The sequence below is a fragment of the Lissotriton helveticus genome, chromosome 1_1 (genome assembly GCF_964261635.1).
Source record: "Lissotriton helveticus chromosome 1_1, aLisHel1.1, whole genome shotgun sequence".
Taxonomy (NCBI): domain Eukaryota; kingdom Metazoa; phylum Chordata; class Amphibia; order Caudata; family Salamandridae; genus Lissotriton; species Lissotriton helveticus.
The window spans coordinates 400,992,006-401,016,874 of NC_136057.1; the positions used below are offsets into that span (position 1 = coordinate 400,992,006).

The following is a 24,869-nucleotide window of genomic DNA, read 5'->3' on the forward strand; positions in this document are numbered from 1 at the left end:
CCCTGACTTGGCTCTATGCTGGAACATTCCTCATAGAACCAAGTCACATCATCACACCACCCATTAATGTAACCCTTTAAAACTTGCCTCAGGGCTGTCACAGCAGCATTTAGTGCAGTTTTAAGCTGCCATTTCATCCTTGGAAATTATTAATTTTACAAGGCTGAAATCTCCATTTTTAATAAGGTAAAGTGACCCCTAAGGAAAGCTCAAAAAGCTCATAGGATAGGGTGCATTGTTATTAAAAAGTAGGACATATGGGTTACAGCTGTATATGTCCTGGTAGTGAGAAACTCATAAAAATTTTTTTTTTAACTCTAAGGCCTCTATTTCCCAAAGATCAACACTGGGGTACCTGATAACATTTAATAAGTGCTAACTGTGGGCTGGGAGCAGGTAGAGAGATGCTGTTTGGACTCAAATGAATTGTAATTAAAAATCCTTTTTAATGTTAAAGTCACAATGCTAAATAGCCCAGTTTTGGATAGTCGGCATTTTCTTGTCCTTACCATTTGTACCTTCTGCCACTGTCCAGGTTCACATGACTGTTAGTGAATGTATTTCCTCCAGACGGTGACACAAAGGGGACTAAGTGGGGATGAGAACCATCCTGCCAGGATGGCGGGGTGGAGCTGTGCTTGCCCCACTTGCACTCCAAAAGTGCCTACTTCAAGCATGTACACAGGGCGCTGAAACCAGCCTTTTGTCACCTCAGACTTCTTGAAGTCTTGGCCGGGGAAGGGAAGAACATGGTTTGACAGATTGCAAAGAACAGCCGATTACAGGCCTATGGGATCAGACCACGATGACCTGCTGCCAAGGTGAGCATGCTTAAATGACAAAGATCTACAGAGCTCTGCTGCAGCTGTCAGAGGTGATTTGGTTTTAATGTAAATCAGTGAAAAATGCTCTTTCTAATTTCATGTAGGAAACCCTAAAGCAGGGTGTTCAAAAGATGTTATGCCAGGAAAGAATAGTATAGGTGGCATTATACGAAGAGTAGCATAACTATATTTTGATGAAGTATGGCTGTGAGAGTCACAAATGACCAATGCCCGAAAAAGCATTCATGGCAGTTAAGAGGTGACGAGGGAGAAGTGGCTTTAAATTATAGTCCATTGATCATCTGAGCAACAGTTACTGCCTGTTGCTCACCATCCGTGGACCATTTGTTTCTGCATTTAAAAGGTGAGAGTGTCAAATTTCAGCCATATAACTCACTCTGCTCTCTGATGGAGTGGGAATGGCATATCCGTTTAGAGTGGAAAGGAGGAGGATGTGGACTTTGGTTTCCATCCAAATGTTTTTTTTTGGTTTTTTCCCCCCAGAATTTCATTTAGATTTGCCCAAAACAAAATTCAGCCCTGTGCCCTGCACCTTCTTTAAAATTAATATAAATATATATATATATATATATATATATATATATATATATATATATATATATATATATAGCGCCGCGGCCAGGGCGACTGGGGATCAGGGTTCGATCCCCGGCGGCAGGTCAGCCCAGCACCATGTGACTCTGGGCAATAGCTTGCTTAATCTTCCCGACGGCCCCCCAGCGCCTAGAGACCCTAACGGGTGATTGTGCGCTATACAAATGTGTATTATTTATATATATATATATATATATATAAATATTTGTGCAAATTCTTCTACAATTCCACTAGTACAGTACATATTCCTGGCTAATATTTTTAGTCGTATGTGTATCCTGATGTGCAGTAATAAAATGCCTAATCGGTGCTGATAGCTGAATTTGTCAATGTATTACATATGTAAAAATTTGAAATATTCATGTATACAGAAAATCGCTCTACAAGAATGTCTGATTTAAAATTGATAGTAAGGTTTGCAGACTTTCTTAAAATGAAAATTGAAATGGGAGTGGTGGGAGTAGAAGGGGACAGGCTGGGGAGGAAGGGAGAGTGAAGTGGGGAGAAGGGGATTTGAGTGGAGGAAGCAGCCATTCGGGAGAAAGCAAGATAAGACATGCAATCCATGGAGTGCTGAAAAACGATGAAAAAAGTTGTTCTTTGAAAGTGAGCAGTGGAAGGCTACTAGTCATACAGTCATAAGGATGGTAAAGAGGTTATGCTCCTGGGGAGAGACAAACACAAAAAGAGGAAGTTAAGCAATCAAATAAGAAGCAAGCAACTGAGAATGACAATAATGCCAACCAGCATTAAGCAATAGGCGTGGTGTAAGCCCACTGAAAGATTTTAGTACGCCCAGAAAATGTTTTTCACACCCAGGTAGCTTGTACTGTTTAGTAGGACAAGACCTAAAAATTACAGCATGGTTTTTGCACACATTTATTAGCACGCTCCCCTGAATGAGAAGTAGCACCTCTGGTTACATCATCCACTAAAATACGTTCCTCAAGAAGAGTAGGAACATGTGCGCTGTTATTCTTACAAGGGGTTAGTAATTAATTTCTGATGTTTTTTTGATGTCTGAGCTTTTCTGTCCAGCTTTGATTGTCTGGTACGTTATAAGCTTGACAATCGTGGGTCTGTGAGGCTTACCTATTCAAAATCAAAAATGGATACTACTTTCCTGAATTGTGAAGCACTGATAGGCTGCATGTTCTTCATAGATCTAATCTGTTAACTCGTGCTTTAGCAATTGATAATGAACTGAATAAACTCTTTTGTAGAATTAGCTATGACTTGTTAGCCTGCTTTTGGGTTCAAAATGCCATCAGTTCTAATGTAAGGTATAGATTATCTGTAACCTGGGGAGGTATTTAAGTATATGGTAGCTGAAAGCCAAACATGGAAAAAGATACTAGTTCCTGTAGGCACTTCTATCAGTAAGCATTAGTTTGCCCCCTATCCCCCCAATTCAGCCCGTCTGTCGGTGTTTGAGAAAAAAATGCATAATATTATGTTAGCTAAGGAACCTTACATCTAGCTCATTTTTTATCTGATTGTTTTAAGATATAGGAATTTTTTTCATTATGTTTTTAGATGTTTCATTTCTTTTTTGTAAATATCTTTAGTGTTTGTAGTAAGTTTTCTCACTTATATTGTTTTTTAAAAAGCAACTTTTGATGAAACTGTAAAACGTAAATATATCTTGACAGGTTTATGGTGCTATCACAAAGTTAAACTCATGTTCACTCTTAATCTTTTGAATAACTTCAATACTTTTGTTTATTCACAATTTCCAAGTGTAAGTTACTACGGCCAAAAAGGAGCAGTAGTAAGTACAGCACCACACATGCCCAACCACTGATTCTGCAAACCCTCACATAGAAAAATGTTTGAGGCAGGGACTCATGGGACCTAATGTTAAATTAAAATAATTTAGTTTGACTTAAAAAAAACATATATAAATTAAATTGAATGTGCAAAAAATTAGATGTATTAAAATAATGTTAAATGTAACTATTTTTTTAATTAATTTCAAATCAATCTGTATTTCTGTACATAACCTTGAGTAATTTCTAATACATAATATGAGATAACAGCAACTTTACTTTTGGTAGTATTTTTTTTAAATCTTACATTTATTTATTTAATTTCATTAAATATTTAATTTAAACGTAAATATTCAAGCATTAATGCCATTTAATACATGTGTGTATATATATATATAATATGTGTGTATATTTACATATATATATATATATATATATATATATATATATATTATTAATTTACATTAAAAAGTTTAATACACTTTTTACATTTTCACTATACTTTACTATAGGGAGATATCCGCCCTAGTGGCAGAGTTCTTCCTACAGTAAAGTGTAGGAAAAAGTAAAATTGTTCATTAAACATAAAAAGATTCTTACATATGAAGGCTTAATTATTTTTTTCTGTTACATGAAAATGTAAATTAATTTTGTATATGTTTTAAATGTTGAATAAAATATAAAAAACTACAGCATTATGCTCAACGTGTAGGTTTGTGAATATAATTTTTGTCGTACTTGAGTAAAACCATGTTGTTTCTATTAAAGTATTACAAAATGCAGTTTGTGAGTAGGTCCCTTAGTGTTCAGATCTTGAATTACCCGCTGCCTAGATTCTGAATATGGAGCTTGTATGCTCATCAACAAAGCAATTTGAACCTTTCTAACTTAATTACGGTGTTCAATTTTGCATGTATGGTGTTCAACTATGCAGGTAATGGAGTAAAATAACTAAACATTTTAATGCTTTTTTGCTTTGCAGCCCCTTCTGGAAGAGGCAGCAGGTCAACACCAATTGGGCGGATTAGGAGAGAGGTAAGAGCTGCACATGTGTTTTATGTTTAGTAAAATTTAATAAATTGGAAAAATGCATCACATGCCACAGAGAAAGTCTTCAGGACCTCAAATGCTCTATATGAACATTCCATGTTTAGGTTACAATATTTTTATTAAGTGACAAGTATGATCTGCCACTCAATAAGTATTATCCTACTTCTTATCAACATGCACCCTTTAAAATCAAAAGCCTTCTGAAATCACTGACTACAAACCCCAGATTTACTGTAAATACACTATAGAAAATTTCAAATAATATGGTTACTTCTCCTGTTAATGATGAAATGCAAGGGCTGGTTTAGGTAATTGGGGAGGGGTAAAGGGAAAGGACCAGAGGATAACTTACAGAGAAATCTCCAATAGCCCCGAAACTTTCAAACGCATCTCATGTGTAACAAGTCCCGCACTAACTACCGAACCTCGCTGACTTTCTACCCCTATGTAGGGCTTGAGCTGTTCAACAGAGGAGGACCCTTCAGTCACTCCATGAAGGTGCTGCCACTGGATATGTGAACAGAAATTACTTGTCACCTTTTGCTCAATACCGTATAGTGTCAGATATTTCTATTGCTGTAAGGCTCTTACATGTCTCAACAAGCTTGTGCCATCTTGCATGGTTCACAGCACTTGCATCAGGAAATAGGATATAACAGAGTCATGGAGAATCCTGTGGTCTGGTCATGCCTACAGCTCTACGATGTATAGCTAGGTAGATAGCTATGCAGATAAATAGAAAGATACCTCATGAACCTACCTCGGGCATTCTGTACATAACTTCCTGCCTTTGTCGACTAATATACATGGCCAGTGTGAGACCAGCAGAGTTCTGATCTGCGTAACCCTTTCTGTGGAATATGGACACAATTTGTCAATTGAAGTTATGTTTTAGCACTTAAGAACATTCTTGCGGGAATTCCTCACGGCTAAGCATAAAGTTGATATGTAAACACATTATCTCAGTCATGCCATGTTTTGAGCAAGGTAGTAAAGCTAGTTAGAAGCACTGTGAGCTGTATACAAATGTCATAACTCAATATAATCATGTTATTATCTTGAATGCCAATAATGCACAACAAAGTCTCATGTAACAAATAGAATGATTTTCCATCATTCATCTGCACAGGAAGTGACAACCCTGGTTTCCTGTCATATTTTTCTAGAGAACGCACACAGACCTTAAATTCACCTAGAAGATTGCACCAACGCAAATAATATGGCCCTTCTTAAAAAACCTTGTTAAATATACTCACCCAGCATTTTACTGAACCCACCCACTCCACGTGACCCCTATTAATCTGATTTTCTCCTCAATCAGGAACATCATAGTTGACAAGCCAGCTACGACAGACCATGCTTTTGTCAGTTTCAGCACACTCATCCCACACCACCTCAGATCCGCCATCACTGAATGCATCTGACGCAGCTGGAAAAGCATCATAGTAGAGAATTGGTCTTCCGTGCACTAGGCCAAGCACACCAGCCTCTTGACAAAAGCCATCCAAAACCTCAATGACTAGATCATTAGATGTGCAGACACCCTGACTCCTAAAGTGCAACCCAACTGCAGCAGCCCAACCACAGGTCAGCGGGTACATAGATGAACTCAGGCTGACAAAACGCTACTGCAAGCAACTAGAACGCAGTAAAGAACAAGACAAAACACCACAAATAAAGACAGCTTTAAATCTGCCCTAAGACTCTACCACCAACTGATACAGAACACCAGGCGCTCAGCTCTTGGAGACTGCATCTTACGCCGGCACAAACAGCAGAAAGGAATTCTGGGCTATCATCAACGATTTCTTGGTGCCTCCTGCTTTCTCAATCAATATCATTCCCTTACAAGACCTTATTCAATAAGTTCAGCCCTCAACCAGACCAGATATCGTCCCTACTCAACTTTCAATCACATCCGAAGAACGAACCCTGACATTGTGGTCCGCCTTTACCACTGTCAAAACAACAGGCTACCATGAAAACCATCCACTCAGGGGGGCCCTTTCTGACACTTGTCCCCACCATGCTTTTCACTGAAGGGCTTATGTTGATCAGCGTAGCACTGACACCCATTCTCAATGCCTACCGCATTCCCAGACCACTTGAAACACTCCACCTTTGGCTCCTGCTCAAAAACACCATCTGCTAATGCAGCTTTCCAGCTACAGACCCATAACCGTCCTACCATCAACATCCTCTCCTACCTCGACAACATGTACCTCTTGCTCTCCCCCTTAGACTAGACTCCCAACCCAAGAAACAAGGTCACTGCCTGCAAGACCAAAGTCGTTCACTGAATGGAAGCTAACTATTTAGAGCTCAATGAATCTATGTGGTTATCCCGCAGCCTTTTTCCCAGCAGGGAATCACAACGCGGTCGTTACAACGACCTCGTTGTGATTCCGCATACCATTACTCCGCAAGTCGTAACAACGATTTGCGGAGGGGGGGGCGCTGGATGTTGGAATAGTATAATTTACTATTCCAACTCTAGTCTGTGCGGACACTAGGGAAGGTGTTGGATTTTAAATCCAACACCATTCACCCCCCCTCCGCAAGTCGTTGTTCCGACTTGCGGAGTAATGGTATGCGGAATCACAACGCGGTCGTTGTAAGACCGCGTTGAGATTCCCTGCGGGGCAAAAGTTTCGGGGTAAACGTTGTTTACCGAGCTCAACACCTACAACACATAAGTATTGATCATCTGAAAGCCTTGCCACTTCGACTCCAGCTGGTGGCTTGCCAAACTCTAACCCCGACCCACTCCATGAACATTGGAATCATTATCAACCCCATATCGACATAACTGCACAAGTCAATGTATGCTGCTTCATGCATCCTGCTTTCACACCCTTACAAAGCAGGGGAAGATCCTCAAATGGCTCTCAAGCAGTACTAGAAAAATTGTCACTAACCACCCTACATAACATACATAAATGTACATAAACAGACCCAAATCAGGAGGGCTGGCGTTCTCTTAAGTCGCTTCTTAAGCGTGGAACGACCACCCACTCCATATCAGAGCCTCTGCTTCTTCTTGAGTTCCACAAGTAGCTGAATACCTGGCTTTTTAATTACTCAATGCACACTGGGAAGGACTAGGCACACACACTTGTTCAGCACCAGGATACATTTGCGGATGATGTGCAGTTTACAATTGCACGTCCCATAATGTTCATTGACATGACTTTAATATCTTTTGAGGGTGGAGATTTTGTCTAGTCGTCCAATTGCACACTAACGAACCTGGAAACCTGAGCTATATTCCTTCCTTTTCTAACTGATCAGGAGTTTTGATATGGGGCGCATTATCTCCTCTCTCCTAAAATCCCAGTACATGTCAATAATTGTTAGTGTATTTTTGCCTACAGGCTGTTTTGCAGATAAGTTGTAAATTCTCAGTAGATGGTGCAGCACCCCATATATTCCATTCACTGCTGAATGACCGCAGATGCAGCGAGGAATGTAATCCTGCCAAACTCACTCAACCATGTTGTGTGCTACCTGCCACATTGCCTAATCTCTGTGATTCAGCATCATTATCTGTCAAACTGTGAGTTCCCTGCAACAACTGAAATGTCAATATAAATCATCAAAAAACAAACTAACTAACTGAATTAGAGGATATGAATCTGACATCTTGAAATGGTAAACTAAAACAAAACAGCTGCCCCTTCATAACACTTGAATGCTCAAGTGCATGTGTGTCTATACATAATAGCGTTTTTTTATTACATTGAAAAACAGCAGTATCAAACTCTATAGGACTGCATTGGCAATGCCAAAAGGCGTGGTCTATTGGTTGCTAATGCTTATTCCAGGGGTCTTAATAGATTACAAATTGTCTTTTTGTCATACTGTTCTCTGCACCTGTACAATCCCACTCAAGCAGAGGGAAATGGGCATTCCAAGGTTTAGTTTGCCCAGGAAGTTTGTTAATACCTAAAAAAACAAGTAAGTGTTGAGGATATTAAACTCCTCCTATTACATAAGATTTTTTTACTCCAGCCAAGGGTTGGCATCATTCTCTTCCCAGGGTGGTGAATGGATCCACACAGATTTGGTGGGGGAGTACGTAATGGTTTTCCAGAGGAGAAAAATAAAATTCCCCGCAGAGGAAAAAGAAGTGGTGGTTTACACAGGAAATCTATCTCAACACAGCAGGAATATGATATTACGGAAATGTCACCTGAGTTGTCGAGAAGTGTGCCTAGAAACCTGCTTGTGAAAAAGCTTTCCAAGTGTTTTCTTACAACCTTTGTGAATTCCAGAAAGTCCGAAAATTAGGTCCAGCCAAAGATAGATGAATTGTTTTTACTTTCTTTGTGAATTAGGCCCTTAGTCCCTCTTCTGAAATCTTTGCAATGGCTATCTCTTGATGTTTGTATTCAGTTTAAGTTGGGTTGTCTTGCATGCACCGAGTCTCTAGAAGCCCTCTTATTTGGCTCCTAAAATAATGGTAGATAATGGCTACAGTCTTGTGCCGTATAGGAAGCAACAACTTTGTAAGATTAATCACCAACCATCAAATCAAACTCCACTTGTAAAGTGCAGGCTACTCTATAGAGTGTCCCAGCTCTACAGGTTCGTCAACAACTAATCTCACAGAGAGGAGCATGAATTTCAAAGGCACAGTTAAATAGCCAGGTTTTTCAGCAGTGGTATCAGCGAGGAATCTAGGCGTTCTATTTGATGCCGAATTATCCTTTGACCAGCATGTCAGGAATGTTGCAGGAAGTTGCTTCAATATCATTAAATCACTGAAAAAGTTTTTCGACTTTCTACCCATAGATTCAAGAACGGCGTGGCAGTGGCCTTAATCCTTGCACGTCTCGATTACTGCAATGGTCTGATGGCAGGTGTGAAAAAGAAAATCGCCCTCAAAAAGCTCCAAGGCGTGCAGCACGCAGCGGCTAGACTTGTTCTCAAGTTACCCAGGAGATCATCAGCCTCGGCCACCCTCAAAACCCTCCATTGGCTGCCACTCCCCAAAAGAATATTGTTTAAAATCTTAATTATATCCTTCCGTGCATTCAATTGCATCGGCCCAATCTACCTTATTAAACGATTCCCCCACTACAATCCGGCAAGGACCTTAAGATCCTCAGGTCAGAACCTGATTAAGCTGTCAAAATTCAAATATAAAATTAAAGGAGGCAAGTCTTTATCCTTTTTATCTGCCAAAGCTTGGAATTCAATTCCTAACCATCTCAGATCCCTAACTCAGGAAAACCAATTTAGAAAGCAACTCAAAACATGGATTTATTCTCTCCCTGACGATCATGTAATGACCCTCATATAGTCTCCTAACCTTTCTGATTCATGCACACTGTTTATTCAGCGCCAGGATGCTCCTTCCGGAGCGATTGTTTGCACTTTAGAAATTATATAAAAATACAAAATACAGGTTTTTAAGCTGCACTTAAAAGAACTAACATCCTTAGTAGCACAGAGGTGCAAGGAAAGGGTATTCCAGCACGCAGCAGCCAACGCAGAGAAAGAGGTGCCTCCCCATCTCTAGCTCTTAGGCACTGTTAGACCTGGCACCATTGGCGTGGGTCTCCCTTCCATTTTTTTGCTGTTGCCTCATGTTTTTTTGCTGGTGTTCGATGCTTTGGGCACTGTGCTACTGCTATCCAGCGCCACAGTGCAAGTGCTCCCTATTGTAAATTGATGTATGAATCAGTGGTTCCATGTTTGGCTATTTGGTTTACTTGTCAGACCCTAGTCTAGTGCACTGAGTGTGCCCAGGGCGTGTAAATCCAAATGCTGCTGGTGGGCCTGCAGCACTGGTTGTGCCACCCACAGAAGCAGCCTTGTAAAATGTGTCCAAGGACTGCCACTGCAGAGCCTGCGTGCAGTCTGGTACTGTCATGCTGACTGGGTAAGCGCACCCACTTACTAGTCCCTAAACCTTCCCTTTTCTTCATATCAGTCACCCCTTTGGTAGGCACAAGGGCAGGGTGCATTGTAAGTTTAAGGTAGGACAAGCTCTGATGTGTGTGGCATGTCCTAATAGTGAATTACAGCCATTTTCGTTTTTTACTATTGCAAGGCTACCTGTTCTCCATAGGCCAGAATGGGCTGTTAGATTATTACATGTTTATAATCCGAACTGTCTCAGGGAACATGGTAGAAATTCGAGTTTAGTATGCTTGAACGCAGAATGATAAAATACATATTTTAGTGAAGTTGGTTTTAACATTCTGTGTTTGCAAATACCACTTTTAGAAAGTAGGTGTTTGCTTGTTTAACCATTCATTCCTGCCTCTGCTAGGTTGTGTATTCCTTTGTCTGGTTTTGTGAGTGACAGGCCTGGGGGAGTCCAAGAGACAGGATGAGTCATCCAGTGGTGAATAGAGAGCTCTGCATCTAGATGGGAGGGAGGAGTTGCACCTGAACCTTGAATAGGGCTGTGCCTGCCTCCCACAATGCTGGCTCCACCTCCTGGAGAGTGGCTGATGTGTCTGCCCTGAACACTGAAAGAAGACAAGGAGTCCTGTAAACAAAGTGCTCCCGGACTGAACTTGCCTTCCACAATGCTGGCTCCACCTCCTGTGGGGCGTCGAATGTGCCTGCCCTGCACTGTGAAAGGAAAGGAGAAGTCTGGTAAACAGAGTGCTTCAGAACTAGTTTGGACTGGGCAAAGGCCCCTCTCCCCTCAGAGAACAAAGGATTTTGGGGTATAAATATTGGAACCTAATCCCATGAAATTAGATCACTTTTGGACTACAAGAAGAAACCTTTACTGAGGAGAGGAACCTGAAGAAACTGAGGAGAGACTATTCCCAAGCTGAAGTGCTGCTTGGGGGATTGGCCTGCAGTGGTTGCCTTACTGCCAAAGGAAGGAGAAAGGAACTTTGTGTACTTTGCTTTCAACTTGTGAAGGATCTCCAAGGGCTTGGAAAAGAGCTTGCCTCTTGCTGAAGTATCAGCGACAACAGACTTCAACCTCAGCTCCCCGATGTTCTTTTGGAAGTGCCTGCTGCTGTTTTGAGCCTTCTGAGGAACTGCATGTCGCAACGAGCTGGAAGCGTGACTCAACGAGAAGAAGTGTGTCGCCGTCGCTGCTGCTGCCGTCGCAACTCCGAAGAAGGGTGTCGCCGCTGGAACTGTCGCACAGCACTGCATCGAAGAAGAGCACCTCGCATCCCCGAGAAGCGTGCCGCCGACGGAGCTGCTGCCGTCGCATCGTAGATGTTGCCGCTATAGTTGTCGAATCGAGCAGAAGCTTCACGCATTCTGGGAGAATAGTGTATCCGCTGGAACTGCTGCCGTCGCATCGTCAGGGTGTCGCCGCTGCAGTCCTTGCATCGTACCGAGGACTTCTCGCATCTCCAAGAAGCGTGCCGCATCTGGAAGATCGTCTCGTCTTTATTTCTTTGCACCTGAACTTTGCCACATTTCCCTTGCTGCAACATTTCTTGTCATGGAAGCGCAACGCAACCTAAGGTACATTGACGCAGAGTGTCGCATCTAAGAACTGAACTGAACTAAGCTTAATCTACCATTTTAAAGTAACAGTATTGTGTATTTTTGTCGTTATTGGTCTTGTGGTAACTCTATTAAAGTCTACTTATTTTTTATATAAAACCTGTGTGGTGTCCATTTGTAGTGTTGTCACTGGGTTACTGTACGTTGTAACAAATGCTTAACACACAACGCCTCTGAGATAAAGCCTGTCTGCTCGTGCCAAGCTACCAAGGGGGTGAGCAGGGGTTATTTTAGAAGTGTAATCCCCTTATCCTGACTAAAGGCGAGGGTCCCTATTTGTCGCAAGTACCTACCTGTGCCAACTAGAGATCCCCAAATCTAACATGCACCACTGCCAACAATGCATCAGTAGAAGGTAAAGTTCTAGACGGATGATAGTGAGGAACTCTCTTGGTTAGAAAGTTGGGATCTAGGCCATATAACGCTTAATGGACTAACACTAGAGCCTTGAACTTTACTCTCTCCCGAATAGGCAGCCAGTGCAACTCCTTGAGATTGGCCTGCATAGAGGTGTTCCTCAGGGTATTAAGCTGGAGCCTGGCTTCAGCATTCTGTACCAGCTGGTATCTCTTGAGTTGATACAGAGGGAGACCCCAGTATAATGCATTGGCATAGTGCAGCCAAGTTGTTATGAGGGCATGGGCGACTGTCTTCTGATAAGTAGCCGGAAGAAGGAACAAAAATTTCCCTAGGAAACGAAGAAGGCAAAACAGGTCCCAGCTACACTCTCCACCTGTGATTTGACAGACAAAATTTTTTATTGAACTTTACTCTGAGATTCCAAACCACTGCGGCAGGAGTCGGAGTTGATGGAGCAGAGCCAGGCCAAACTTCACTACCCCAAGAGACGGAGGGAATGGGGGATTAAAATACCAGTACACCTGTTTTACTCATATTGCACTGGAGATTACTCCAGCGCATCCACTGAAACACTGCTGACCGACACGCTTCAAATCTGTTTTGGCCGATAGAGATGTTCCCGACCCAAGTTAATAGGATCTGTGTGTCATCCGTGGAAGAAATGACCTGCACTCCAAAGGATTCCATCAGGGTTGCCAAGAGAAGTCAAGAGAGAGTCCTGGAAAACCCCAAACTTAAGGGGTTTGTAGTCAAATGCTTATGGCAGAATCCACACAGACTGAAATCTAGCTCGATAAGACGGAGCCCAACAAAATAAGCACAGTTTCACATATCCCTAAGTCTTGCAAGCGTTGCATTAAGACAGGGTGGGAAACTGTGTGAAACGCCACCGAGAGGTCTAGTAGAAATATGGCAACTTTCTCCCCGGTGTCCAAGGCCAGTTTAATGGCATCATAGACCTCTACCAGGGTGTATTCAGTACTGTATCCTGGGCCGAAACCAGATTGTGATTAATGCAGCAACTGACTGGTGTCAAAATATCTACATAGTTAGACTTTGATCAGTTTTTCGAGGATCTTTGAAAAGGCTGGCAACAAAGAAATTGGCCTGTAATTGAGCAAGACGGTCTTGTCAGTTTTTTTTTTTAACAGGGTAATCACCTTGGCCTTATTCCAGCAACTGGGAGCAATCACCTGGTGCTGTGAGATATGTGGAAAGAGAGTTCAGGGTAAAATTGATGGCCTCGGCGTTGGCGACCAAAATCTAAGTTGTGCAGTGGTCGTCAGGGGAGCCGGACTTCCAAGCTTTGAGAGCTTTCTCAGAGTTTTCCTTCGAGATGGTGGTAAACTCTCTCTGAGAGCACGAGTGTATGGTTTAAACTGTAGATGGCAGGCCCCCAGAACGATTTAACTCACTACTCTTAATAACTGCAGGTACATTTTGACCCTCTGACCCATATGAGTCGACATTGTTGTGAGTACCAGCTACTTTTAACATCTCTACAATACCCAGAATCTTGTTCTCAACGAAATCTGAAAGCTGAGAATAAAGTTTTGGAGAGTCTTCCAGGTGCTTGGCAAGGGCAGAGGGACTAACCAGCTACTTTGTGATTTTAAACACCTCTTTTGATTTGTTATTAATCATGTCCATTTCATAAGCAAAATACTCCACTTGAGCCTTTGTTATTCCTCGATGTTAAATATGCTTCTCTTCATTTTGAGCCTTTCCCCCTCCTCCTTTCCTTTTAGCAAGGAGTTGGAAACATTTCTTCCAAGCTTTTGGATGATTTTGTTTTCGGTTAGTCTGTTCCTCTGCATGCAGTGAGCCCCCTGCTTTATGGATTGGGGTTGTAATTTGGGTCCTACTGCCCTTATTGTTTTATTCTTAATATGCTTTAAAGAAAATATTTGTCTAGCCTTGTGTTTTTTTAAATGTATATTTTGGTGTACAGTGCTCCAGGAGCGATTTATGTCAAAGTATGCATTCTACCAAAAATCTCAAAGGGAACCAGCATATGCATAGTCAATAGGCCTGGCATTGGCTGTGTGTTTATTTTTTTTGCTTTGCCAATACTTTTTTAGGTCGAAGGCCTAAAAGGCTGCGCTTGCGCAGTCTTAGGCCGGAGATTTAATGACTCTTAGTAGCGCAGAAGGTCCCGCCTCCCTGCCTTTCTCTCCTTCATTGGCTGGCTTCCTAAAAGGAGGCCAGCCATTGGAGGAGAGATGCGTCACTCCAAACAAGCCCCGTCTTTTTCGGATTCGGGGGCGTAAATTTTTCTGTTCTTTAGACAGTGACGTTGTCTGTCACTCAAATCAGCAAAACCACGCCCCCGAATCCGAAAAAAATCGGAACCTTGAGCCCGCCATTTTTGTTGTTGTCTGCAGTGAGGATCGATCTTTCATTTAGCCCTTCCTCTGCAATCCACAGACACCCGGTTATGCCACCCTTACTTCTGCCCTCTTACTGCCCTGTGACAAGCCCTCCCCTGCCTGGGCACTCTCGGCTCTTAACTCGTTTGCAGCGCGGAGCGTGCGGCTTTGGGTGGAGCCTGCCGTGTGCGCTGTTCCCTGGGCCGAGTTCGGAGTGTCGTCACTGGCGGGAGGCCCTGCTGCATCCGTTGCTGGATCCCCGCGGTGAGTGTGAGTGGGTGTTGGGGGGCAGGGGTACCCATTAACTTGCTTGCTTGAGTTCTCTTTCATGCGGGTGCGGCAGTGTGCTGTGCCTGCAACAGCCCGAGGCTGCCAGGCGCTGGGAAGGTGCCCGAGAGCGAGGAAGCGGCCCACCGACCCGCCATAGCCGGGGGCTGACGAGCTGTTTTAGTAAGCCTACAGAAACAGCAAAATACATGTCGGACGGGTGGGGGGCTACTCGCAGATGCAGTGACAGAAACAGCAAAATACATGTCGGACGGCACACTATGCTTAGCACACATTTTTAGCGTTTGTGTTTTTAAGCCACACCCTTAATTAAATTGCCCACGGACGTTTGAGAGACTCACCACCTCCCCCACCCACCCTCTGGATGCAATAACAGAAACAGCAAAATACATGTCGGACGGGTGGGGGGCTACTCGCAGATGCAGTGACAGAAACAGCAAAATACATGTCGGACGGGTGGGGGGCTACTCGCAGATGCAGTGACAGAAACAGCAAAATACATGTCGGACGGCACACTATGCTTAGCACACATTTTTAGCGTTTGTGTTTTTAAGCCACACCCTTAATTAAATTGCCCACGGACGTTTGAGAGACTCACCACCTCCCCCACCCACCCTCTGGATGCAATAACAGAAACAGCAAAATACATGTCGGACGGCACACTATGCTTAGCACAGATTTTTAGCGTTTGTGTTTTTAAGCCACACCCTTAATTAAATTCCCCACGGACGTTTGAGAGACTCACCACCTCCCCCACCCACCCTCTGGATGCAATAACAGAAATAGCAAAATACATGTCGGACGGCACACTATGCTTAGCACAGATTTTTAGCTTGCTGTGCCTGCAGCAGCCCGAGGCTGCCTGGCGCTGGGAAGGTGCCCGAGAGCGAGGAAGCGACCCGCCATAGCCGGGGGCTGGCGAGCTGTTTTAGTAAGCCTACAATGTAGAGTCACTGCTCGGGCTCACCTATGGGCCATGCTTAGAGAGACCCCCTCAACGCTGTCCGTGTCTCCTTTTCCCCCCCACTCTCCCTCCCGCTGTCTCCTTTTCCGCCCCCCCCCCCCCCCCCCGTCCGTGTCTCGAACGAGGAAGCGGCCCACCGACCCGCCATAGCCGGGGGCTGGCGAGCTGTTTTAGTAAGCCTACAGAAACAGCAAAATACATGTCGGACGGGTGGGGGGGCTACTCGCAGATGCAGTGACAGAAACAACCCTCTACCTTATTTAAAAGTGCGGTGGTCTCATCCAGAATTAAATGTAAATTCACATTTGCGCAGATGGATTGTTTAATGTCCGTGGCTGCCACCCCTGGTGACACAGCTATTGAAATGATAGTGGTCTGGTGTAGGGCTGTAGGACGGCGCCTCAGTACCTTTCTTTCCATTCTTGGAAGGTGGATTTGTGGTTCAGGGCTTCTTTCCCTCACAGGTCTCCATGCACCTGGATCACCAGGGCGGGCAGGGATATGGGACTATGAGTGGGAGCTCTGTCGCAAAGCAGGCATCTTAGTCTCTGTCAGCCCACCTGCCAAATGCACTCTTTTAATGCATCAGCTATTTGTGCTAACCGCAGTTGTTACCAATCGGTCCGCATGGCTTGCAAACAGCATGTGGACTGCTGTGGACTAGCTGAAGTAAAGGTATTAAGCCCCAGAGATTGAGGACACACGCTCACTAGGATATCATATCTCAGCTTTTACTGAAAAAGCATGTAATCTGGTAGCTCTTTTCCTGTAATACCCACTGTTGCTCCACTTCGCAATCCTGGGAAAGTGTCGGAATAGAAGCATTGTACTACTTTTTTAATTGGCAGGTCAATTATGCAAACCTTAGTTTATTTAATCTTTTTTAAGTTTGCGCAAAAAATCGATATACTTTTTTTTTAAACCAGTGGTATTTATTTGATGTAACCCCACTTTATTTAAAATTGTGTATGAAAGGTTTCTTAGTCACCAAAACCTTATCCTCGGATAATGCAGGAGGAACAGTAGACTGTCTTATTGTGTCTCCCTCACTACCTCACTCTTTCACTACCTCACTCACTGGGTCTCTCACTACCTCACTCTCTATCTACCTCACTCTCTCTCTCACTACATAACTCTCTCTAGCTCACTACTCCACTCTATCTATCTCACTACCTCACTATCTCACAACTTCTCTCTCTCAAAACATCACTACCTCACTCTCTCATTACCTCACTCTCTAGCTCACAACTTCCCTCTCTCTCTAACTCACTACCTCAATCACTCTCTCACTACCTCACTTTCTATTTCACTAACTCACTTTCACTCTCTCTTTCACTACCTCTCTCTCTATCTCACTACCTCTCTCTATCTCACTACATCACAACATCACTCTATGCTTATATCTCACTACCTCACAACATCCCTCTCCCTCACTACCTCACTCTTTCACTACCTCACTCTCTCTATCTCACTACCTCACTCTCTTTCTACCTCACTCTCTCTCTATTTCAATACCTCACTCTCTATTATTTCAAAACCTCACTCTCTCTATCTCACTACCTCACTCTCTCTCTGCTAATGCAATAGGTATCGCATATGCAAAAAAAAAAGCTAATGCCCATAGAAATGACAATGCCATTTATTTAGGGATACAAACAAGATAAAAAAATAATGAGCAATACCAATAGCTCTACCTATAATACTGCCGAGACCATTGCATTGTAAATGCTTGTTTATCATGGATTTTGTAAAACGTTATTGTTGAAAACGCTGCAAGGTGTTTGCCAATCCGAAAGAAAACGGCTAATTGCAAAAAAAAGGTTTGGCCTCAAAAAGCACAACTGCCTGTAATAATCCCTGGCACGGAAGATAACTACTTTGTGTAGATGTGCTCCTTGTGAATGTGCAAAATGCTGTCACTAAGAGTGAAGTTAGCCCATGGGGAGAGAGAGAGAGGGAGAGAATATATATGTGTGTGTATATATATATATATATATATATATATATATATATATATATATATATATATAATATATATATATATATATGTCACAAAATGGGCAGCACAACCGGATACTTTTCAAGAAGCTTTATTGCTTAACACACAACACCCCACCGACGCGTTTCAGCCTCACGGCTTTTCTCACGGTCAGTAAGTCCCTTCTTACTTTTCAGTTATATACTGCCCCAACCTAGCCTTCAGGTGGCATTGTGGGATACGTAGTTTTTACTGATTTTTAAAAAAAACAGATTATTTGACATTAGAAAAAGGACAAGTGTGTAACTATATGTGCTTGTTCAGTACAAAGCGTAAACTGTGCATTTTAACTTGGCATACTTTAGCGATATAGTGTTCAAAAACATTTATAAATCAGTGATCAGGGTATAGTACCCAATAATAATCTGATTGTATATTCAGTTAAGCGCATTGTTCATTCTACTCCAGATGTATATGGAGATCTTCCCCAAAATTCATTCCTCTTGGGTGTTTTGTTCGGAACCGGACAATGAGACGAGATTCCATTTGACGGAGCAATCGAGTTGTATCTCCGCCTCTTTCTGGTTTTGTGAGCATTTTGAGTCCATAATAGTTCATTGCTCGCCAATCCCCATTTTGACAAATGTTCAAATGTTTTGCTGTGGCATACAGCATATTTGAGTTTTTTACAGCACGGATATGTTCCAGTATCCTTTTCTTGAGCATGCAGGTTGTACAACCTATATATTTCATTCCACATTTGCACTCAATTACATATACCACATTTTTTGATGTGCACGTGATAAATTGTTTGATGGGCATGTTTTTTCCATCCGGATCCACCACATTTTTCATTCTTTTCCCTATTTTAAAAGCTTTACATGACATACAGGGCTTGAAGCCTATATTTTGTTCTGTCCACCATTTAGATTGTTGTTTGGTTTGGAAGAAGCTTTTCACCAATAGGTTTTGTAAGGATGTGGTTTTTTTGTACGTAATGGAAGGATGTTCCCCAGCCATTGGGCCTATGTCTGGATCACTGGTTATCAAATGCCAATATTTCTTCATCTTTTTGGCAATTATTCCGCTCTCCTTGCTGTATGTTGTTATAAATCTAGGCGGATCTTTATCCTGGGGGGGTTTCGGTTTCTCAATTAAGGTTTGTGCCCTACTGAGTTTGTCCACTTTGTTTTTACAGTTTTTCAGGACATAGTTTTTGTATCCTCTTGATTGGAATCTCGTCGTACATTCTTCTATTTTTTTCTCTGCATCTTGTGGATTAGAGCAGTTTCTTTTCAAACGTACGAATTCTCCATAAGGAATGCTTCTGACTAATGCTTTGGGATGAAAGCTTGTGCCGTGCAGCACACTATTAGTGGCAGTCTTCTTACGGAACAATGTGGTTTCAATTTTACCATTCGAGATATAGACCTTGGTGTCGAGAAACTCTATTTCTCTCTTGTTCGTGACACAGGTGAATTGTAGACCAACTTCATTTCTGTTTAATCTGGTGAAATATTTTTGAAAAAGTTCATCACTGCCTTTCCAGATCAAAAAAAGATCATCGATCTACCTGACCCATAAGATTATCCGATCCAAATCCTCCTGGTAGTTGTCATTCCAGGCTGTTAATTTTTCCCACCATCCCATGGTGACATTTGCAAAGTTGGGGGAAAATGAAATCCCCATGGCTGTACCACATTCTTGTCTATATAGGTCGTTGTTGAAAAGAAACACATTATTTTTCAAACATATCTCTATCATGTTTAAAAGCATTGAAGTGTGTTCGAGTTCCTTAACACTCCGTTGTATATATATATATATCTCCCTTCTTTCTCTCAATTGGCAAGGATTTCTATTTATTCCTGGACCTTGATCACGATTTTTTATTGTTAACCATATGTTTTCCCTATCAATGCACTTTTCAATTGCGATAGTGAAACACATAAAATATACAATTTTGCTCATTATTCCAGACAAGAAAATAAACTATTAAGTCATTATTAAAATCACTACAAATGTAATAATCATTGTATTAATAATTTAACTAAACGAAAATTGTTCAAATGTAATACTTATATTGAGTGCTTAATTGTGCTGTACAGTGGTTATGAGGAGCGCGGTGCACTTATATTTGTATAGTTAATTATCATGACTCCAGTGGCCATTTCTAAGACTTTGATATGCTCAAAGGTAAGCAACATAATTGGGAGAAAAACATAAAACCACCCAGGGGAAGATAAAGAGGGTGAGGTGCGAGAAAAGACAGACAAGAAGGGGACAAAGAGCAAAGAGGAACAGGGAAATTAGGGGTTCAGACAAGGGCTGCAACCAAGAATTAAATGTCATCAACTTATCAGACAGAATGACACCCCATGAATGCCCTTACTCAAAGGGGCCTCACTTTCTGCCCATTGGCACATATGGATATTGTTCAAATAATAATAGAGAGCAGCGCGAGTAAGACGCTGGCAGTGTTAATGTGAAACCTGTAATTTTTAACTAACTGTTTTGTGTGATTTTACGCTTTCAGAAGTGTGTCACTAATTTTTAAACTTACCGCTGGTGGGAAGCGTGATTTCTTTAGGGGGATACAGATATTGTTGGGTTGATTGTGCTAACCCCTTGCAGTGTCCCGGTCCGTCCCCGTTCCGCCACGGCTTTTGTGTGCCGATTGAGCGGAGGGACGCGACTCCTCCCCCAGCTAGCACTCAGAGTTAAAAGCCACACCTGATCCCGCCGCGCTTGGTGAGAGCAGCGCGAGTAAGACGCTGGCAGTGTTAATGTGAAACCTGTAATTTTTAACTAACTGTTTTGTGTGATTTTACGCTTTCAGAAGTGTGTCACTAATTTTTAAACTTACCGCTGGTGGGAAGCGTGATTTCTTTAGGGGGATACAGATATTGTTGGGTTGATTGTGCTAACCCCTTGCAGTGTCCCGGTCCGTCCCCGTTCCGCCACGGCTTTTGTGTGCCGATTGAGCGGAGGGACGCGACTCCTCCCCCAGCTAGTATCACTTCCGGGCCAGTCCCTACTTGAGGCGATGTGTTTCCGGCCGCGCAGCGGACAAGCGCAGCGGGCGCGACGACGGCGCGCCGAAGTCGCGCCTAAGTCCAGCCCGTCTGCGCCCGTCCGCGGCCGATCGCGGGCTAGGGCGAGAATCCCTGGTCGTAAGATCTATTGGGCTAGGGATCAACTTATTGGCCTCCGTCCTCGCACGGCATCTCTGTGCATGCATGGCATGTCGAGTGACGAGAGGGAATGTCCTCATTGTGGTTTCCGTTACACCACCTTGCTGCGGGATACTGAGGAGCAAGTACTTTCCTGTGGTCTCCTTAACGTAAGGTCACTACGTAAACATAGACTTGATGTCTTTGAGCTGATCACAGATAAAAAGTTCGACCTACTGTTTCTTACGGAAACATGGTTAGACCAGTTTTCTGACTCGGACATTATCGAGGCCACGCCGGAGAACTACTCGTGGGTGAGGCAGGATAGGCCAGAAGGGGTGGGAGGGGGGATTGCGGTTATTTTCAGGAAAACACTGGGCTGTTGCTTAGAGCGTATGTTGATTGCGGAGAGTGAGGCGGGAGTTTTCACGATTCAAATCAACGGGGGCACGTCGATCAAAGGATGTCTGGTATATCGACCACCAGGGGCGTGTACAAAGTTCAGGGAGAGCCTGCTAGAAAATCTTATGGAGGTTACCCTACGTAGGGATAAATTCCTCCTATTGGGAGACCTGAACTTGCATCTAAACTGCCCAGAGGCTATAGGGGTCAAGGATTTCTGTCGGGATATGCTAGCTCTTCAATTGGAATTGAAGCTCTCAGGCCCCACGCACCGACAGGGACACCTCTTGGACCCGGTTTATGCGAACTGGGGAGGTGTGGAGGTGTCGGGAATAGAGCCTATCCCCTGGACAGACCACTCTCTGGTAGCTTTTTCCATACATCGCTTAAAAACCACCAAATCCAGTCAGGCACCCCCTAATTATCTTAGGAGGAAGTGGGCTACATTCTCGGTGGAGGATTTTAATCAAGCCTTAAGTAAGGAGGGCCAGCCTGGGGGAGAAGACATAGAAATGGCGGTCTCTAACCTTAATCAGCGCATTACTGAAGCGCTTGACCAGACAGCCCCACTCTGCCGCACCTCCGCATGTGCCCGGAAAGAACGCTCAGCCCCATGGTTTAGTGGCGAGCTGAGGCAAACAAAGGCGGAATGCAGGCGAGCTGAAAGAGTTTGGAGGGTGTCTTATAACAATCAGGCTAGGGAATTGTTCCTGGAAAAGAGGCGCCTTCATCATAGGCTGATTAAAAAGTCTAAAGCAGCCTACTATGCAGGACAAATCTTGGGGGCGGAAAACTCGGCCAAAGAACTCTTCGGTATCTACAAGTCCTTGACTACTGTAAATTCATCTACAGATCCGGAGAGTTGCTCAACGGAGTCGTGTGACCGTATTGCCGAATATTTCTCTACTAAAGTCGAGAAGATTTACTCGACTTTCCCGAATCCGCCGACAGCGGTTGACTTTGAGGCAGCATTGGTGGACATAGAGATGGCAGGGCACCTTACAAACTTTCGCACCCCCTCCTCTGAGGATCTAGTAGTGGTGTGTCGCTCTGTTAAATCAGGGTCCCCATGGGGACCCGGTGTCACCCAAACGTTTGGCGGGCAGTCTGGAAGTACTGGAGCCTTATATGAGGCATGTCCTGGACACCTCCTTTGGATCGGGAAAGTTGCCTGAGGGGTGGAAACAGGCGGTGGTGCTCCCGCTCCGGAAGAAACCCCACATAGGTTTCGAGGTATTAGAAAATCTGAGGCCCATCTCACTCCTGCCTTTTCTGTCCAAAGTGGCGGAAAAGGTGGTTAATACCCAAATTATGAAGCATGTGGAAGAGACGGGATTGCTCCACGCGACGCAGTTTGGCTTTAGGCCACGCCACTCTACTGAGTCCGCCCTCCTTATGGCTACGGAACATCTGAGAGAGGGTGTGGATGCCGGCCAAACGATGGCTCTGATCCTGTTGGACCTCAGCGCGGCGTTCGACACTGTAGCACACAACATCTTGCTACAGTGTCTGAACAGAGGCGGCATTTCTGGCACCGCGCTGAGATGGATCCAGGACTTCCTCAAGGGGAGAAGCTTCCGAGTAAGGCAAGGAGACTGCTATTCCAAGGGGGTCCCCCTGGGCCAAGGCGTGCCTCATGGCTCGTCATTGAGCCCGACCCTCTTTAATATGTATGTCGCGCCTGTTGCTTCGATTGTGGAGAGCCATGGGCTCCAATTGGTTTTGTACGCCGACGATACGCAGCTGGTGATCTCCCTATCGCACGCGCCCTGTCTTGCTGCCGATGGCTTCCGGTCGTGCATGAAAGAGCTTGCCAAGTGGATGGCTATCAACTGCTTGAAGCTTAATGGCGGCAAGACAGAGGTGCTGGTGGTGGGGAGAGCCCTGTCCGCTTGGTCGTCGGCATGGTGGCCACCCTGTCTAGGACCAACTCCAACCCCATGCCAAGAAGCACGAAACTTGGGGGTTTGGTTTGATGTGGGCCTTACTTTCGGCCCCCAGATCAACCGGGTGGTTGGAGTGTGTTTCGGGATTTTGAAGAAACTGAGAAAGGTCCTGGACTTACTCCCGATTGGTGCCCGTCAAACCCTGGTTCATGCTCTGGTGACAGCTAGGTCGGACTACGGGAACCTGCTGTACCTGGGGGCTCCAGAGAAAAGCATGGCACGCCTGCAAGTGCTGCAGAATGCGGCAGCCCGTCTGATTCTCAGGCTGCCCAGAAGGGCGCCTTCTAAGGCGGCCCTCCAGAAGTTACACTGGCTCCCTGTGAGGAGAAGAGTGGAATACAAAGCCCTCTGCACCTGTCACCGAATTTTGAATGGCAGGGCACCCGACCCGCTGAATAAACTGATTGAAGTGTATCAACCTGCACGTGCACTCAGATCCGCAGGGGGCGGTCTTCTGAGGATCCCCAGAGTTAAGAGAGCCCGCATGGGTGGTAGGTCCTTTAGATGCCTAGCGGCAAATAATTGGAATAAGCTACCAGCGGACCTGCGCCTGGAACCGGAGGAAACGAGGTTCCGAGCGAAACTAAAAACATTCCTTTATACCAAATAATTGTCTGCTCAGTTTTTGTGTTCCCTGCCCGTTGCCTCTCCCACTTTTTTTAGCGCGTGGACACGCCGGTGTGCGTAACGCAGCGCTTTACAAATGTCCCTAATAATAATAAATAATAATACAAACATACAACAAAAATTAAACATGTTAAAAGTTTCGCTGAAGCTAAAAACTGAAAAATCAACATACAGATTTAACAACAACCAAGTATTGATTCAATAGTAAATGATATAGAAACTCTTACCACTCTCGTTTAATTTGAGTGGGGCAACTAATAATGAGGACACTCCAAGAGAAGAGGATGTGATAGCACCACTGTAAGCAGGATTGAATGGTTAAAAAAACCCAAGTCTGTGTTCTAGCCCATCCTTCCACCTAGGAACAAAGTGAATTAATATTGTGAAATGGTCAGTCATGCTCTTTATAAAATGCAAAGAAAGATGTACAAAGATAGTCTAACTAAAATAGAGAGTGAGGCACTTACAGAGTTACAAAAAGATGAGGATTGAAATCAAACCCACTGATAAAGGGGGAAACATCAATGTTCAGTGATTGGCAAAGAAGTTCATCACCAACTTTCAGATGAAACACGTTACACAAAACTAGCCTCCAATCCAATTAAAACGCATGAGGACCAGTTGCAACACCAACTAGAACAATGGGGAGAATTGAATCCAATTGATTTAGATGAAGCAAAATAAATGACTCTTGATCACTGCTTCATCCCAACTATATACTTTTTCCTAAAATACATAAGGATCAGAGGAACCCGCCGGAAAGGTCTTTAATTTTCGTCAAAGGATCACTGCTCGAAATAGTGTCCTATTATGTGGATCAATTTTTGGCACCACTAGTCAAAGATCTCAGTTCTTACTTACGTGATACCGGAGATCTCTTACAACATCTTAAGGATACCCCGGGCACGACTCATACAAACTCATCACTATGGACATTGTCTCATTGTATACGAGCATCGAACATGACATAGCAATAAAAGCCTGTGAGCTTTTCATAATAAAAAGCAACA

General features: G+C 43.7%; 1 protein-coding gene across 1 annotated transcript in view; it reads left to right on the forward strand.

Moving 5' to 3' along the window:
* The window catches only part of MRPS35 (mitochondrial ribosomal protein S35), a 303,716-nt gene that overhangs the window by 57,932 nt on the left and 220,915 nt on the right, over positions 1-24,869 (forward strand). The window contains exon 2 of the mRNA XM_078673752.1: positions 4,191-4,243. Coding sequence (XP_078529878.1) covers positions 4,191-4,243 — 53 coding nt within the window. The remainder of the gene's footprint in view (positions 1-4,190; positions 4,244-24,869) is intronic.